Source organism: Tympanuchus pallidicinctus, unplaced genomic scaffold, assembly GCF_026119805.1.
Source record: "Tympanuchus pallidicinctus isolate F22 unplaced genomic scaffold, pur_lepc_1.0 scaffold11, whole genome shotgun sequence".
NCBI lineage: Eukaryota > Metazoa > Chordata > Aves > Galliformes > Phasianidae > Tympanuchus > Tympanuchus pallidicinctus.
This window is the reverse complement of record NW_026294627.1, coordinates 13607575-13625453: the sequence shown is the minus strand read 5'-3', so window position 1 is coordinate 13625453 and position 17879 is coordinate 13607575. Positions and strand designations below refer to the sequence as shown.

Genomic DNA, 17879 nt, shown 5'->3' with positions numbered 1-17879 from the left:
CTAAGAGGTCTACCTCTCATGGGGAAATGGGGAGGATAGTGCTTTTGAGCCTTTTCTGGGGCATACAGTGGAGGATATGATTTGAAGATAAATTTGTACTGTAAGGCATAGAGACCCTAAGGCATTACCTCTATAGAAAAGCTATAAGAAAGCATTCAGCAGATCTGTGCTCTCTGAAAATTTAGGTAATGTTGACTAAATAAGGCCCGCAGCCTTATTAAATTAATAAATAGCCTAATTAAGGCCTTCTCTTAACTGAGAAGTAACACAGAGGTACTGGAAAGTTTCTTATTTGACAAAATTTCCAGTTTCAAAATGTTTCAATTAGTCTTTAATTTTTTGTTCTTTGCTGTTATGTAGAATAAATGTAACTTTCATTAAAGTATATATGCAGTATTCATTGTATATATAAAGCATGCAATTATGCAATTGTATGTATCGTATACAATGAGATAATACAGATGGAAGTGTATTACACACTGTCCCTTGTGTACATATTCCACAGCAGTGCTGACATTATGAGGTCTCTGGCAAGATCAGTAGAATGTGTGCATTGTATGTGTGCGTCAGCCACAGCATGAGTGCTGCTTTACAGGTACCTATGTCTGTGAACCAGAGAAGCTGAGATACAGGCAGGTATTCCGTAGGCTGTGATACGGAGGCAGACATTTCTGGCCACTACTCCATGAACTGGTTTATCTTCTTTTCCTCAAGCTTTTTTAAAATGAGACTGTTTCCAATTATGTGAGATTTGGTTTTCCTTTCAGTTTCTATCATTTCTCTTAATTTTTAAGTGCATGCTTGGTAATAATGCCACTATTTGGTGATGTTTTTTAACTATTTTGTAAAAGAAATTAAATCATTTACCCAGGAAAAAAAAAAATAAGCCCACAGAAATTTGCCAGAAATAGTACTCCGTAGAGAACTTCCTCTCGGTTCTCTTTGATGCAAAGCTTAGAGTACAAAACCACGATGCAAATCACTAGAATTTCATAACTGCTAATTTTGCTTAGACAGCGTTTGAGCTGAATGAATTTGGGATGTTCCATAGCATTAAGTTTTAAAGTGATTTATTCCATAATGGTACTTGTCTGTTATAAAATATACAAGGCCAACATGTCCTTTATCATATTATTTACCCTTGTTTATTTATTTTTTAAAGCATGTTTGTTTCTTTAAGGAGATCTTAGGTTGCCCAAGGAGGCTGTGGATACCCCATCCCTGCAGGTATTCAGGGCCAGGCTGGATGTGGCTCTGGGCAACCTGGTCTGGTGGTTGGCGACCCTGCACATAGCAGGGGGATTGAAACTAGATGATCATTGTGGTCCTTTTCAATCCAGGCCATTCTATGATAAGCTATGATATGATCTTTAAGCCTTAGCAGGGTGTCTAGATGGAACCAGAAAGCTCAGTGGTGTGACAGGGGCTGGGGCATGGGCAGGATCCTGCTATTCCTCTCCCACTTCCCTTTCCATCCACCACCCTGATGGATTTCTCCATGTTTGCACTTTTAATGCAAACTTACTTGCACAAAATACAATGACATTACAGCAGTTAAGTACTTTCCGTGGTCTTGTTTCTTGCAGGCAACCTTAGAAGTCCTACAGGCACTGCAGTAACGTTCATGCGCTCAGCCTGGAAGGAGTGGTGATGAAAGTACAAGTACTGAGCATTGTACTCTGCCCTGATCCGCTCCGCTCCCATGCAGTAGCTGTGAGTGGTGCCAGCCTAGGAATAAAGAACATTTGAACAACACTTGAACAACTGATTTTGCACAACTTGATCAGCGACTGACGGTAGGAAAAAATTCTTTGTTCAGAGTGCAGCGAAGCACTGGCGCAGCTGCCCAGAGAGTCTGTGAATACCCATCCCTGGAGGGGCTCAGTGCCAGGTAGGATGGGGATCTGGGCAGCCTGAGCTTGGGCAGGACAGCCCTGCCCATAGCAGGGGGGTGGGGACTGATCTCCTCCAACTGCAGCCATTCTATTATTTTATGATAACTAAGAAGCTCTGAGACAAGAGGAGAACAGTACTTCTAACTGATATTAAAAATAATGATTATTTCATTTCACATGCCTTACATAAAGATAGATTTTTAAATTTTTTTATTATTTTTTTTTTCCCTGAAGATCTGTACATTATTTTCTGGGAAATAAAGACATCTCTGAGCCTCATGGTTTTGCATCGTGGCATTTTAGTGCCACTTTGGGGCAGTTTGAAAGTAAAAAGTGTTACATAATCCTATCTCATTTGCTTTAATTCTACTGCAAATGGACTATTACTACATTCTGAGGGTAATGAAGATATTAGTTTATGATTAGTATATGGTGCTCCAATGGTCTACAGTTTTATATACTTTGCATGGATTGTAAAATACAGAGTGAATGACATTTAATCCAAGAGCTATTTGTGGGTTCAGAATGATTTGCTAGTGATAGCTCACTCAGATTTGGCTGATCAGTGAAATGAATAACCTGCATAATATCCTTGATGGCTTGGAGTGAATTGAGCCCAGGGGCAAACCTGCTGACTCTGAGCTGCATCAGAGAGAAATACGCACTGCTATGCTCCCATCTAATTCCCTGAAACATATTTTCTTCTAATTTTCACTTAGTCTACAATGGAAATAAGCATTTGATGGGTGATTAGTCAGTTTTATTCTCATCTCCACTCAAACTAGGTCTACTCAGTAAGGATAATAGATCTTACATTCTTTCCTTCAGCAGGAAAATGTCATTGATTGCTGCAGTGGACAATCACGATCCTTAGCATGACCTATGCCATGGCAGTCTCTGAAGACAGCTCTTTTAAAGTGGTGAGGACAGACAGACACCTGCACCCACAGCTGAAAAAAAGAAGTACCATCACATGGAATTTCCTCTGTGTTTTTACTTTAACAACAAAGGAAACACTTTTATTTCTGGTGTTTACTATTTGGGCTTTCAGTGTCGCCTTTCAGCTGATTACAGTAGCGTTCTGGAAAAATTGCCTGCCTTGTGGGAGTTGAGATAACTTAACATTGTTTAAGAGCTTGGTATCATCTCAGCACCACCACAATCACCTGTCCTGTGCATTTCTCAGTGAACCATTCATTCTTATGCTGACATTGTCCTTTAGATTAAATAACTGTCCCTGATGTTTGTTATTCTCTGATACACTGTTAGACAACAGTTCCTTCACATCTTACTCAGTGGAAACCTTTGTGCTTTCTGTTGTGAGTCCCAGCGAGGACCAGGTGGAGTGCTGCAGAGCAGCTGTCTGCAGAACCTGTGGGAGGGCTTTGCCGAGGAAGAGATGGGGAGAAGCACACAGTGTGCACTAGACAAAATGTGGCCATTGCTCCACGCCCAGGCACAGAGCTGCAGAGCACTGCTGCAGAGAATTACAGCTGGTCTACTTTTTCCTCTCCTATCCTTTTATTGGATTGGATGCTATCCAACACTTTACTGTTTATGCTCAGTGTACTCAGGGAGTTAGAATTTGTGAAGCGTGGTGGTACATAAGAGGGTATAATATGAAAAGTTGCTATTTCATATGGTGCTTTTCTGACACTTGCTTACATATTGAACTCTGTTTCAGCACTCAGTGAGCTCTGTCTGTCCTTCGTTTTAAAGATTCTCTGGGAAGCAGACACTGTTTCCACTGAGAAATGGCTAGAGAAATAAATGGAGTTGCTATTTCAGTAGTCTGACTAACTGGAACACAGATTTGTGGCTTCTGAGCTTCTGCCTTGGTGTAACGAGCAAGTTTCATTGTGTTTAACATTGACCAGACATAAGGGAAATGACAGAAATGATCTGGATGGAGGAGGCTTTTTTTTTTTCTTCCCTGAATAATAAACAGTAATTATTTTCAAATAGGAAATCAATGTAAAATGTGACTAAGTAGCTGAACTATGTGATAGGACAAAGGGAAATGGTTTCAAACTTAAAGAGTGAAGATTTAGGTTGGATACAAGGAAAAAGTCTTCCATGGTGAAGGTGGTGAGGCACTGGAACAGGTGGCCCAGAGTGGTGGAGAATGCCTGTTCCCTGGACACACTTTCAAGGCTCTGAGCACCTGGTTGAGCTACAGACGCCCCTGTTCACTGCAGGGGAGCAGGACTAGATGGCCTTTAAAAGTCCTTTGCAACTCTGAGGATTCTATGATTCTGTTTGCTTGGCATTGAAAACCAGAACTGAGAACCCTTACAAGTGCAGCAGTACTCACTAAAGTACTTACCTCAGTACTTTAAAAATCGTAGTTGTTGTTCTCGCCCTATTGACTGTCCTACCTTAGAGCCAAATACAACTTCTGGTGTTCTTTCCTGTAAAGAAGACCTGCAGGGGAATGGGAAGAAGTCTGCCAGGTGGGTGCAGTGTTTCACTGACTGGCACCCAGCCACTCCTAGTGTCTGACTGGTCCCAGGGGAGCAGTAGATTGCTGGATTTCCTGTTCCAGTGGCTGCTTGTAGGAGCAACAGCTCCAAGGAGAAGAGTTGCTGAGAGGAGCTCTGTGAGTACAGACAGCTCTTCCACATTGCTGCTTAGAAAATTATTTTTGAGATCTCAGAATCAATGTAGTTTTCTTTACACATAGGCTGCATTCCCAGCAATTAAGTATTGTGCAAAGCAGATTGTCTCCAGAAACCTGTACAACCTCATAGTCTTGATGTTACACTATGTTGGCATGTCTTCAGTCCCATTACTTTCATAAGATCTGCACATACTCTGGAACATGATAAACAGTTCTGCCATGCTCAGAAGTAAAATCCAGCTTTTCCACACCCGTATTTGCTTCACAGAGGAGAAAATACTGCTGAGTGAAATGACATCATAGGTGGGGAGATGGTTTACAGATGAAAGCCTCAAGCAACTTGTCACTAAACCCAGGCCTTGAATTACTGCTGGAAATGGGCTGGGATGTAAATATACATGCATCCATATTCATTTTTCTCTCTGAGTTCAGAAAGATGATTTTTTTTTTTTTTTTTTTAATCAAGTCCTTCCAGTTTTAATTCCATTCAATGATATTATTATTAATCTTAAGAAATGTAGAGCTTTTGGAACGGGTCCAGAGGAGGGCCACCAAGGTGATCAGAGGGCTGGAGCTCCTCTCCTGTGAGGAAAGGTTGAGGGAACTGGGCTTGTTTAGCTTGGAGAAGAGAAGGCTCCAGGGAGACCTCATTGTGGCCTTCCAGTACTTGAAGGGAGCTTATAAACAGGAGGGGGAACGGCTGTTTATGAGGGTGGACAGTGATAGGACAAGGGGGAATGGTTTTAAACTGAGACAGGAGAGGTTTAGGTTAGATATTAGGGGGAAGTTCTTCACACAGAGGGTGGTGATGCAGTGGAACAGGAGGCTGTGGATGCCCCATCCCTGGAGCCAGTCAAGGCCAGGCTGGATGTGGCTCTGGGCAGCCTGGTCTGGTGGTTGGCGACCCTGCACATAGCAGGGGATTGAAACTCAATGATCATTGAGGTCCTTTTCAACCCAGGCCATTCTGTGATTCTATGATTCTATGAAATACAGGCATTGTAAATAGTGCTGCATACAGCTAAAATTTGCAAAATATTATTAGAAATAATAGAGTTGTATATTTTACAGATTCCTCTTGTAGAGTTATAATTCCAATAACTTATATAAAAGATTGTCTTTGGACTCTGAGAAATGAGCAGTGCAAACACTAGCTATAGACAATTGTGGTTTGATGTGCGATTATTTCTTAAACAGCCCAGCACATTTGTGGTTGGCAGTCCACCCCCTTCCATCCCCATGCAGAGAACCTCAGCCCTCCTTTATTTTCAGTGTGAAGAGAGGCTTCTGAGGTGGCTGTGCCAGGGTGAAAAGCAAGGCTGGAGACTTGGAGGAAATGATGTTGCTTGCTTGGGTCTACAGCTAGGGGAAAATTGCTTCCCCAGATGTTAGTTAAGTAAAGAGAGAGCAAGGAAGCATGTACAGTGAGGGAGCTGAAATGCTGGGACTGAAGTGCCTGTGAGCATTGTGGATCCACACATCTTTGCTCTAAGACAAGCAGTTTGGGTACCACGCGCAGGTTGGCTGTAGCACAGGGGGTCTCAGCACAGCAACTCTGTGTACTTGGCTGCTCCATCAAGCCTCTACTCTTTTCTATGAGCACAAGGGAAGCCACCAGGAATTTAATCATACACAGTAGGCTTGAATCAGTAGGTAAATTCTATCATGAAGGCATAAATGAACACTATGAATGCAAGTTACTTCTAGATGTTTTTCCTTACCTTTAAAGGGTTGACTCTTAAAGTGTGTAGCTATTCTATGTTTTCTACACAGGACAGAATTATAAGCAAGCTAAAATATCAGAAGAATTCATGTGTAAAGTATTTAAATGAGCAGAGGAAGACTTCTTCATCAAACTTAAAGCAATGAAGCTAAACATTTGAGAAGATAAAAATAGTGTATCTATTCATATGCTGGGTCTGTGAATCCACAAACAAATTCCTATTTTAAGAGGCTTTGCCTTTTCCTAGCTAGATTTACCAAACTTCAGTTTGTAAAAGGGTTTTGTTGTTGTTTTGTTTGGTTGCCAAAAGAGATTTCTTTAATTTCTGGAAATTTCATTCTGGTACTATTGGGAAGCATCATATTGTTCCTTCCTTAAGGGAAAAAATAAATAAATGCACTGAACTATAATCTCTTCTACAGCGTATTCAAGCAGTTACTTACATAGTTATCGCAAAGCCTATGAATGCAAAAGGACATATTTCAGCAAGTAACCTGTTTATCAGACATTTTCATTAAGTGCAAGTGTGTAGTGAGAAGGTGCAGTATTGGTTTAATACATCATCAAGATAGACAACATTTGAATGTACATGTTAATCCACATTTTTAGGAATTACAAATAAGACCACTATGTGCACAGTACTTTAAAAAGCAGTGAATTTCTTTTCTCGTTGCACTGGCAATGCCAGCACCTTACACAGTTGAATCTGGTTAAAATTCCACTCCCACTGCAATAAATGTGATACTAGAGATACAACATTCACAGCTGAGATCATTAAGGCTCTGTTCTGATGACTGTTTATTTCCCTGTGCATACCTCCTCTCCCCTCACCCCTTCTCCCTGTTCCTTCCCTGCCAGCCCCACATATGCAGATATTTTTTGACATTGAATGAAAAGCTCAGAGTATTCAGGAAGAAAAGTTTAAAGTAAAGATTTTAACTTGAAAGTAATGTGAAATGTAGATTTGTAACAACAGCAATACCTGGTAGTTATATAGCTGTTTTCATCTCTGATTATTTTTGGTATGGCAGAAAAAAACAGTATCCACATCCCATGGTGCTAAACACTCTACAACAGATATCACACACGGAAAAGAGCCCAGACCAGAGATCACACAGTCAGATTGGGTCTCAAAGGTCCTTGCGAATGCCAGGAAGAACGATTATCTCAATTTTTGAGATACAGATGAGGCACAGAAAATGCAAACGCCTTGCTCAGAAACACACAGTGACCCAGAAGTAGGCTTTGAGTCTATTGACTCCTAAGCCTCTGATTTATTCACTGGTCCGTTCTGTATGCTTAAGCAGCCAAGAAATCTTTTGAGATATACAACATGGGTCTGGTACAATAGGGTAATCAGTATCAAATGCACACAACCTGATTCTTCACTCGCTTTTGGCATCTGTAGTCACTTACATTTACTTAAAGAGTGCCTGAACCGCCCTCAAACGAAAATGGAACTGCTGTAAATGACTAAAAAGTGTACTTTAATAGAGAATCAGACTCACAGCAATTGCTGTGTGCCATGGTGTGACTAGAATTAGCTAACTGTTTTAATTGCTCATGAATTAAGGCTGATCCCTGTTTATATTAAGGCCTCTGTACCCTTCTATGACAGTATAACTGGGCCTCAGTGCAAGTAAGACTCAGGCTATTGAAAAATTAACCTTTCAGTTCCTTTTGAAGTTGATAATTTTAGTGGCCCTAAATGAATAAATTAACTGGAATGAAACAATTTGCATTACTATTTACAAAAGGATTGCTAAAAGACTTCAAGTAATCTGAAGGAAAACTGATTCTATGTTTGTTGAAGAAAAAATTAAGATTAGATAAACTTGTTCTGGTGTCAAAAACAGAGAACTGTAGCCTGATATATCTTCATATGAAGATAACTGACTTAATGTTCAGAGGTTATGAGTATGCCCAGATAAACTGTGGATGCTTATCAACTCTGGAGATCAAGTCATCTTATTATAGCGCTAGAGATAAAAAAAACACATAGACTTATTTGGTATTTAAGTGCTACACATATAGGGCATAGTTTGTGTAAAGCTACTGTAAGTTATGTTCAGAGAAGTAGTAGGAAGATGACCTCAAGCTCAGCAAAATGCTACACGACCACAGATTTTTCCTATTATTATTGTTATTAAAAGCTACTGTGTAATGCTCTCTTAGAATAGTGCTTCTCCAGCTTTCTGTTTGTAGCCAAGTATTAACTCAGAAATCCTTTCCTCTTCAAACACTCTAACAATTTTGGCTTTAAAACTTTTATTTACATTTACTGGCTGAGACCAAACTAATCCTTACTCTGCTAAAATTCAGACCCTGGAACCCCACGGGTTGCAGCACTTTAACATTTATTTTTACTTCTAGATAGAAGTAGTTCTATTTTTTAAAGCTAATATGGAACTTACTTGTGTAAATTAACATAATTCTTTAGGTATCGGTGTGGCTGTGATCATCATCCAGCTGAGGACTTGGCTTGCAAAATGGAACTCAAGTAGTTGGGTAACCTGTTCTGTACAGGACTCAAAAAGCAGCTGGATCACATGTGAACAATGAAACGTTTAGTTTCATTGGAAATTCAGAAAATATGCAATAGTAAATTTCATTGTTAAATTTCATTGCTTCTATTCCCCTTTTCGATATACAAATAAATCACCTTTTCTAAAACATTCTTTTTCTTTAGTAAGGCTTGTATTCATAGTCATATCAAAAGTCATATCCATGCTATTGGAACATTCTTTCAACTTGCTTTATTTAGTTATTGTTCTTATGAAATTCTACAATGCACTAAACTTTAATGTTGATAAGCAATGTTGCACTTGAGTAAAGAATTGCATTAAAAAAGTATAAGGTGTGATATTTTCCTGTTCAAAACTAAGGCAGAATGAATGAAAGTAAAAAGCTGGTCTCATCCTCACCTAGCAAGGCTTGTTTTTAAACTGTACTCAAAAGACAGAGCCCAAGAGAGGATGCTGTCTTAATGATTATTGCCCTTTCAATGTGTCTCGCTATAGGATTAATGTTTCCTTTAGCAATATATAATTTCTTTTCCTGAAGACCACACAGTAATTGTACTCTCTAAAAGAAAAAAATTTTAAATTCTATGAAGTTATGAATTAGATGGAAGGATACAAAAGCAAGTTACCATTCTGTGATTCAGCTATGTCATGATCTAATATTGTTTCAGAATTATTATTCTGGCTTTAGGTTGGCGTCATCTTCTGAACACCTGATGTGCTCTTTGGCATGCTACAAATTCAGCAGATGCACTGTCTTCTGGGCTTTACAGCTTCCTCTGATGAATGTACAACATTTGGAACAAAGCCACTCTTAACACCTTCCCATCCATCTTGTATTGTGATTTCTCCTTTTTTTACAAGTTCATAGATGTCTCGTGTCAGAATTGTAAAGGACTCTTCGACATTTGTGGCATCTTTTGCTGAGGTTTCTATGTATTTCATACCACAGTCAGATGACAGTTTTTCTGCTTCTTCTCTTGTAACCTCACGCTGTGACACTAAGTCACATTTATGTCCAACTAACAGAAATACAATCTGAAAGGGCTGCACGTGCATTTTTGCTTCTTCCAGCCAGTCTTTCACATGTTCAAAAGATCGTCGATTGGTGATGTCGAAGACCAGCAAGCCGCCGACAGAATTGCGATAGTAAGATCGTGTTATTGATCTGCAGAGAAAAAAACAAGGAACAGAAGAGGGAAATTAAAATACATCTTCACTTCATTTGGAAACAGGATACTTTTCCACTGGGCAGTTTTGTTAAATCTACTGTAAGTTTATGAAATATCTTTGCTGTTTTTGAAATTGATTGGAATTTATTAACTTTTCCACACTTAAATGCTCATTTTTCATTTTTTCTTATATGCAAAAGTCATTTTCTAAACATTCTTGAAGTCAGCATTTTGGGTGCCAATTTTGAATGCTGAGTATTCTGAAAACACTCTTTGTTAGCAAACTGTTGCACGTGTTCACGAAATAGTACTTATATATATTTTGTCAAATGCTTGTTAGCTTTAACCTTCGACTCATCCAGTTTCACACAAACATTCATTTATCTTCGTTCTAATCGGTTATTTCAAAATAAAATATTTAGGCTAATGTCCACAAACCTGAATCCTTTTGTATTCCTTATGGACAAATTGTTTGACCACAAGAACTGTACAGGTAATCCCTGTTATTTGTGCTTGCAGCGGTCATCAGGTAACATACTAAGAAAGGAAATTCCCCAGCAGCACTACACAAAATTGGCTGAGCTGGGCACAAACTTTTTACAGCATGGACAAAACAAATTCTGCTTCCAGCAGATCTTTCATGTGAAGGTTGAAAAGCTCTTTATTAATTGCATTTACTCTTTTTTTGGCAGGAAACTCCCAAGAGTAGTGATGTTTTCTACTTTTCAGCTCACTCTGTTCCAGACCATTCACTAGAATTAATTTTGGAAGGAGATCCTTTCTCTGAAAAGATTTTGAATATGTTCTAGAAGGGAAAAAAAAAAAAAAAGAAGAAGAAAAAAAAAAGATTTTAGGTCTCTAATCACCTTAGGAAGAGACATTTTAAAGAACATGATTGGCTACCTAGGACTGGACGCAAACATTAGTTACATAAACATACAGCAAGGTGTATGTGTACGTTTTTCCAACTGAAATGGGACAGAAAATCTATATGGACAGTCATTTTTGAAATAATAATATATTCAAGAATGAACCATTTTATCATATGATTACGGAGAGAGTGCAGCTCCAGAACATTTTGAATTGGGATTAACTCTACACAACAACAAATACCTGCCATTAAAGGAGCTCCCTCTCATTTTCAATTAATCACATCTCATGCGTTTTCTAACAGTTTGAACACTGAAGTATAATTAGGAGCAGTAGTCACGTTACAGATAGCCCACAGATAAGGCTTAGATTTCTCAACATAACTTCATTTAGTCACAGCAAACTGCATTTGCAATTGTTTTATTTAGGTAATAGGGAGGGTTTGTTTTCCAAATATTTCAGAAAGATCTTTTCTGCATTCCCAGCAACAGTCCATGGAGCAGGTCTGCAAAGAGTCTGAATGTGAACACAACAAGAGCTTACCCTCAGATTGATTCCAACAGCCTGGATATGAAAAGTGACCATAAATAAAGGGTGTTGTATTTTGTGAAGTATTGAATAAAGATACCACAAAGATCAGTTTCAGGTTTTCTTAATTGTTTTTTGTTGGTGGGTTTGGGTTTTTTTTTTTTTTGGCAGTAGAGAAGTTGCAAACATAGATGAGTAAATCCAAATAACTCAGGTGATTTTAGAGAAAAAATGCATGACAAAAATGGGATCTGGTTTGGAACAGTGGAAAGCAGCCTAACCAATTTTAAAGAAAAATATAACATGGTATAACATTTATGCTATAGAAATGTATGAGCAGTTGAAGTAAAATTAGTAAGTGAAGTAAAAAAAAAAAACTGAAAAAGCAACGCATTATCTACTGAGCATTTTTATGTGGAGTTATGTTGTATCACGTGTCGCTGTGTGGATGTGTTTTAAAAAGGTATTCCTCAGCAAACTTTATCTGATGACTGAAAGAAAAACCCTCAAAACGAGGCACTTTTCTCCTACAGCATAAGCACCATCTCAGTGATCATAAACACCAGGAAACAAGGATTTCTGACTTGGCTACAACACTGCAGACTGGAAAAGAGAAAACTTGATGGAGATGTGACAGAGGTATACAAAATCATGAGTGCCCCAGACAGAGCAGATAAATATCCACAGTTAAGGCTTCAAGTACAAAAGCCCAGGGTTGCCAAATGTAGCTAAGAGTCAGATTTGAAAGAAATAAACAAACAGAAAAAAGGGCTTTCCAAGCAACAGCTGGTGGGCTTGTAGAACTGCTTGGGAAAGATGTTATGAATGCAAAAAGGCTATCTGTATTCCACAGCAGATGGAACAAGCACTGAACAAGAGGCTGATGGGGTTTAGTAAATAGACAAACTGCATCACTCAGGAAATCCCTCAAATTGAGTACAGTCTAGTAGAGCACTCCGGAGAATTCAAAGACTCTATCAGAAACAAGGTACCAAGCACAGACCTTAGACAAAACCAGACTGGCCCTCTCTGTTCTTTCACAATCAGAGAATCCACTGACATCATTATACTCTTTGGTAAATGCTGAAAGATCAGATTCTAAAAGCAAGCTGAAGTTTTTAACTCCATTACTTGTCATTTTCTTAGAAGAATAAACCTCATGGTCCTTCAGGATCTCCAGGTCCTCCAAGTTCTTCAGGACAGGATGAAGAGCTGGTGACAAGTGAAGTTTGATGTTACCCAGCTTACACATAAAGGATGTTCAAATTTCCATTGCTCCAGTTATTTCCATGCCGATCCTAAATTATTCTAGAAGTAACCTCTTCCCATGTACAGAACATTTTGATTCAGCTACTTACACATCTTAAAACTAGCATTGTGAAGGGAATGTGTTACTGGCAGCACCATAATTCATTTTCATGGGAAGAGAGGGAGAGGAGAGTATTTTCTTTAGCAGAGTGAAAGCCTTCAGCTAGGGACAGGGTGGGATCAGGGTGAAAAAGTAATGCTGAAACAGCAGCCTTCCTTCTAAAATGGGGAAGATGGCAACGGTGTAAGTAAGGATGGCCCTTACTGCAGACCCTTCAGAGGAGATGCTGGCTGGAAGTGGGAAGCAGAACTAGTTGTGTATTAGGAACCTGGCAGATCTGCCTGTGACTTTGATTGAAGGTATACTGAACCCTTCAGCCCAGCCCTGCATCTGTCTTTATGCACGTCTTATCTTTCTGCCTAAAGCTCTTTGTTTTTCTTCTGCTGTTTGAGCTTGCCACTGCTGCCTTTTCTCCCTGCTTCTCTGTCTTGGGAGACTCTGAACCCTCCCTTCTCAAGGCCGTAGTTAATGGATGTGCCCAAACCAGCCTGTCTGTGTGTGCCTTTGTCAGAGGAGCAAGCTGATATTGTTTCAGAAGGGAGCCTGCCTTCTTCCTGTGCACTAAGTGAAGGGAAGCAGCTTTCCTGCTCCGTAGAGCTGAATGGGGATTTGTGTGGCTGCACACTCCTCGCATCGCATCGACCTGTTCATGATGGGTGTGTGCTACAGTGCATGTTAAATGCCTAACTAATTGTATCATCTTTATCTGATAGGTACAAAAATCGATACAAGCATTACTGAAAAGGCAATTCTTGTTTTCTCCCCTCCTTGTACATAACATACAGGTTACAAAGTCCCTTGTAACTCAGAACAGCGCTCCCATGCCATTGTTAAATATGGATGGCCACCGAGTAATTTTGTTTCTGAAAATCAATGAGAAGATGTATTAATCACATCAGCCTATGACTTTAGGATGACTTTAATTCAGTCACAGTGTTTCTTCTCATTATGATCCTACTGATCTTTACCAGATGAACCAAACTTTTTCTAAAAGCTTTATCTAATTTTGAATTACTTTTGTTCCAGGACTAAAGACTACACTGCAATGGTAGTAAGTTTGAAAATACATGTAGCTTCCTCAGGAAGAAGAAAAAGGATAATTTTATTTTCAAGGAATGTATTAGAAACAGAATGTTTCTAGTTAATATAATGGTATACTAAAAAGTGAGTTAACTGAAGAATGCCCACAGTAGTATGTCTCCAATTTCCTGAAATAAACTCTCAATCTTTGCAGCACTGCCTTGTAAACTCAGTTCCATTATTTAAATTAACTGTGTTGCATTTAAATACAGGAAAAAAAACCAAACAAATCACAGCAAAGCAGATGTGACACACATTGACCAAAGCAGTGGGCTGCTCTAAATAACGGCTAACCTCCCTCAAAAGAACCTTAAGAAGAACCGGGTGAATCCCTGATTTACCTTCATCTCCCTTACAGACCCGAGGACCAACCAAGTCTGCAAGTGCTTTGCAGTAAATTGTTGGAGGCACTGATCATCTTGTTGTCTGTATGGCAGCTGGCACAATGGGAGCTTCTGTTTAGTGATGCCTCACTGCTATCAAAGTATATGCCATAAGTAACTGCACTGGCAGAGCAATATAGGAAAACTGTCCAACACCAGCATTTGCAGTTTGCTTACCCTTCTTTTGGAAGCATTAAGAATTACTGCATGTGATCAGTAATGCAAACAATGTGTGTTAAGGATTATTTCTAAGAATATGCATGAAATCCAGTTCAAATACAGTGGGATTAGTTAACTAGATGCAGGTAAGAACTTTTCCAAAAGAATTTCCCTAAGAAAATAAGTGTTGTATTTCAGGAGGGTGTGATGGCAGGTGTGTCCCCTCTCACTTGTCTCTGGGCATCCGATGTCCCAAGAGGTGGGCACTGTTACACAGCCAGCTTTTTGCACTGCACACAGGGAATTCCCCAGGGGCTTTTCAGACAGGTTTTCCCCCATCTGAAGTACCAGCACAAGTGAACCAGAGCAGAACTGGGAATCTGAACTGCAGGCTGCTTCGCATTCCACAGAATTAGGTTACTTCTCAGAATAATTAGTTCTTCCCCAAGACAATCCTTGCTTGTGATCTGCACTCTTCTCCATCAGCAGAGAACAGAATATGCAAGTTTTTAACCTGTAGTGTATAATTTAGTAAAATATTTATAGTTTTCTTGAGCAAGCATAAAACAGACTTCACAATAAATGCTATGGCATTTGCTACAACAACTGACAAGAAGCTCCTAGCAGAAAAACAAACACAGATGTTTAAAACTGCTCTCTCCAGTTTGTAACTGCTAGGTATTAAAAAAACACAGATGTACACCAGAGGTAGATGTTAAAGCAGCTGAGTGCATGACTCATCACTGCATATCCCCTGAGCATTCACAGTGGCTATCATCTGAGTTAAAATGTATGCTAAACCCCGTATTGGCATTCTTTTCAGCCAAGTGCCTTGTCATTGGCCATCCCGGCTATTTGTCAGCAAATTCAAAATGAAGAGATTACACTTCCTTAGTCACTTGTTTACAAGTATTTCACGTTCTTTGCTGGAAAGCACTGAGGATGAAAAATGCTAAGAGCTTGCCATAATCACCGTCATTTCTTTACTGACCCTTCAGAGTCCTGCCCACCCAGAGACGTTTAAGCCCGTGACTCATGCCTGCCTGAGAAAGTTTTTTTGTTTCACTGTAGTGCTTGAACAAAAGGGTTTGCATCCCCTGGCAAGAGGCTGAAATCCCACCTCCACCGGAGCGCCAGCATCTGCACAACTGTTGCAGAGGAAGACAGAGAACAGAAAGGGCTCTGTTCTCATCAGCGAGAGACCCGTTCCAATCCTATTGCTAAACCCCATAACAAGAGTGTGGGTTAAGCATGTATCAGGATAGTTGGACTATCTTCTAGCTTGAAATCACATCTACTGAACCCTAGATCCAAACTAAAATCCATGTAAAAATTACTGCCTGTTTTTGACAGAGAGGAGAAAAAAAAAAAAAAAAAGGATTTGGCTCTCAGTGCAGCATTTCAGCTACAATGAAAATGACCAGAGCATCAGTGAAGGCTCCTAGCAGCCATCTGTGCCAGGCAGGTACAGAAGGCAGAAGAAACCCTGGGAGGGGACTGTCCCTTGCTGCCCCGTGGCTTCGGCAGTGCCAGGGCTGCACTGGTGCTCACAGTGCTGCGGTGCTGCAGAAGGAGCAAAGCAGGAAGGTGGCCTGGCCTCTCCAGTTTGCATGGGAAGGAGCAGAAATGCAGTAGGGAGGGTGAGTTCTGATGACAATGTAAGAAATGGAGAGGAAAGTGGGGATCACTAGCTGGAAGAAGGAAAAGATGCTGGGGAGGGTTTGCTGTGCTAGGTTCAGGACTTTAGGGCAAACCTAGTAGAGTGAACTGTGAGGGAAAGAACAGCTGAGAAGGGGAAGGTTGCAGAAGGAGGAAGCTAAGAAGAGAATCAATGGGCAGTAGGATGAGAGCAATAAGCAATAGGGTGAGGGTAGAAGTAGGTGGTGGGGTGAAAACGATGGTGGGCAGTGTCGTGAAAGTGATAGTGGGCAGTGGAGTGGGAGTGACAGTGGGCAATGGGGTGAAGGTGATGGTGGGCACTGGGGTGAGAATGACGGTTTGCAGTGGGGTGGGAGTGACGGGCAGCAGGGTGGGGACACAGGAGGGCGGCAGACAGGGATCTTTGGGGTACAGCAGCCGAGAGGCGGGGAGTGAAAGGGGCCAGGGGAACGGCAATGCATCCGGGGCAGTGTGGAGGGACGGGAGTACGGCGCCGGGGCCAGGGGCTGCGGCGCTGGGCGTGCCGGAGGCCGGCGGCCGGCGACGGCGGGATCCCCTACCTGAAGCGCTCCTGCCCCGCCGTATCCCAGAGCTGCAGCTTGACCCTCTTGCCAGGCTCGATCTCCACCAGCCGAGAGAAGAAGTCTACCCCCACGGTGGGGTCAGAGTGCAGCGGCCCGGGGAAGCGGCCCTCGGTGAAGCGGTGCAGGAGGCACGACTTGCCCACGGTGGAGTCGCCCAGCACGATCAGCCGGAACTGGTAGATCCAAATCGCCGCGTCCATGGCGGCCCCGGCCTCGCCCGGCTTGGCCTCGGGCTTCTCGCGGGGGCTCCTCCGCGGCCGGTGCCTGCACCGCGCTCCGATCGCCCCAACGCCCGGCATGGGCGCGGCGGAGGGCGCGCGGGGCCCGGCCGGGGGCAGGCGGAAGGACCGGGGGAGTTCCGAGACGGGCGGGCGGAGGCCGCGTCCCCCCGCCCCGCTCCCGGGGCTCCCGACGGCCGCCCGCGCTCGGCCGGGCGGGGCGGGGCGGGGCGGGGCGGGAGGGCGGCGGCCCCCGCGGGCGCTGTCCCTTCAGCACCGCGCCGCCGCGCCGGGCCCGCCCTCAGCCGGCCGCGCTGCTGCGGCGGCGGAGCCGGGCCGCCCGCCGGGGCCTCCCAGCAGCGGGGTGTTGCCGCCCGCCGGGCCCGCCCAGCCGCGCGGGAGCCGAGGGAGGCGGCGAGCCGCTCCGACCGCGGATGACGTGGGAGGGGTCGGTGGGCTGCAGGTCTGGAGGACGGGGTGGGAAACGGGATCGTGTGGGCGCGGGGGAAAGGAGGGGCGGCCGGCTGGGAGCCGGCCAGGGGATGCGGAAGAAGGAGGAAGGGGAGGAGGGAGAGTGGGCTCGGGGGGAGGGACAGGGAGACGGAGAGTCAGCGGGCAGGACGTCCGCGAGAGAGCTGCTAACTGGCCTGAGAAATGATGGTCGCGGGAGACGAGAGGGACGTGCAGCAAACTGCGCTTAGCGGGCCGCTGTGAAGCGCCTGCACCTTGTGGCAGAGCCGTACCGCGGTGTAGGTGCCCACCTGGGAAATTCCTTTGCCTCCGGGAACTTCGGCTCAGCACCATGTTGTGATGAATGTGCTGAGTGTCTTCTCTCTTACTTCTGCTAATGCCTCGGGACCGCACGGGACAGCAGACATCAACGAGGTGTTGCTGGGGGTGCCTTGGGTGTGCGCAGCCCGGAGCACAGCAGGCTGAGGGGAGGCTTCAGGACATGTTCAGGGAGCCCAGAACAGCAGCAAGCAAGCAGCTAGCGATGGGCACTTTGTTCAGGCAAAGGCAGGCAGAACAGATGGGCAGTGGTTTATTTCATGCAGCTGGCTGTTTTCCTGTTATTTCAGTCACAGATGCAGCTGTCA

The 17879-nt window shown here is 42.7% G+C and overlaps 1 protein-coding gene and 1 long non-coding RNA gene across 3 annotated transcripts; one reads left to right on the top strand and one right to left on the bottom strand.

Moving 5' to 3' along the window:
* Positions 1-1707: 1707 nt before the first annotated feature.
* On the top strand, positions 1708-11441 carry LOC128074902 (uncharacterized). Of its 2 annotated transcripts, none has more exons than XR_008203500.1 (2): positions 1708-1796; positions 9835-11441. It is a non-coding gene; the product is annotated as an uncharacterized LOC128074902 (long non-coding RNA). The 2 variants fall into 2 exon arrangements; XR_008203501.1 differs by lacking the exon at positions 1708-1796 and adding an exon at positions 1800-1891.
* RAB39A (RAB39A, member RAS oncogene family) lies at positions 6741-16879 on the bottom strand. The gene is made up of 2 exons (XM_052671224.1): positions 16541-16879; positions 6741-9928 (listed from the first exon to the last, which is right to left on the bottom strand). The coding sequence occupies exons 1-2, from the start codon at positions 16861-16863 to the stop codon at positions 9502-9504; spliced, it is 750 nt and encodes a 249-aa protein (XP_052527184.1). The 5' UTR covers positions 16864-16879; the 3' UTR covers positions 6741-9501.
* Positions 16880-17879: the final 1000 nt, after the last annotated feature.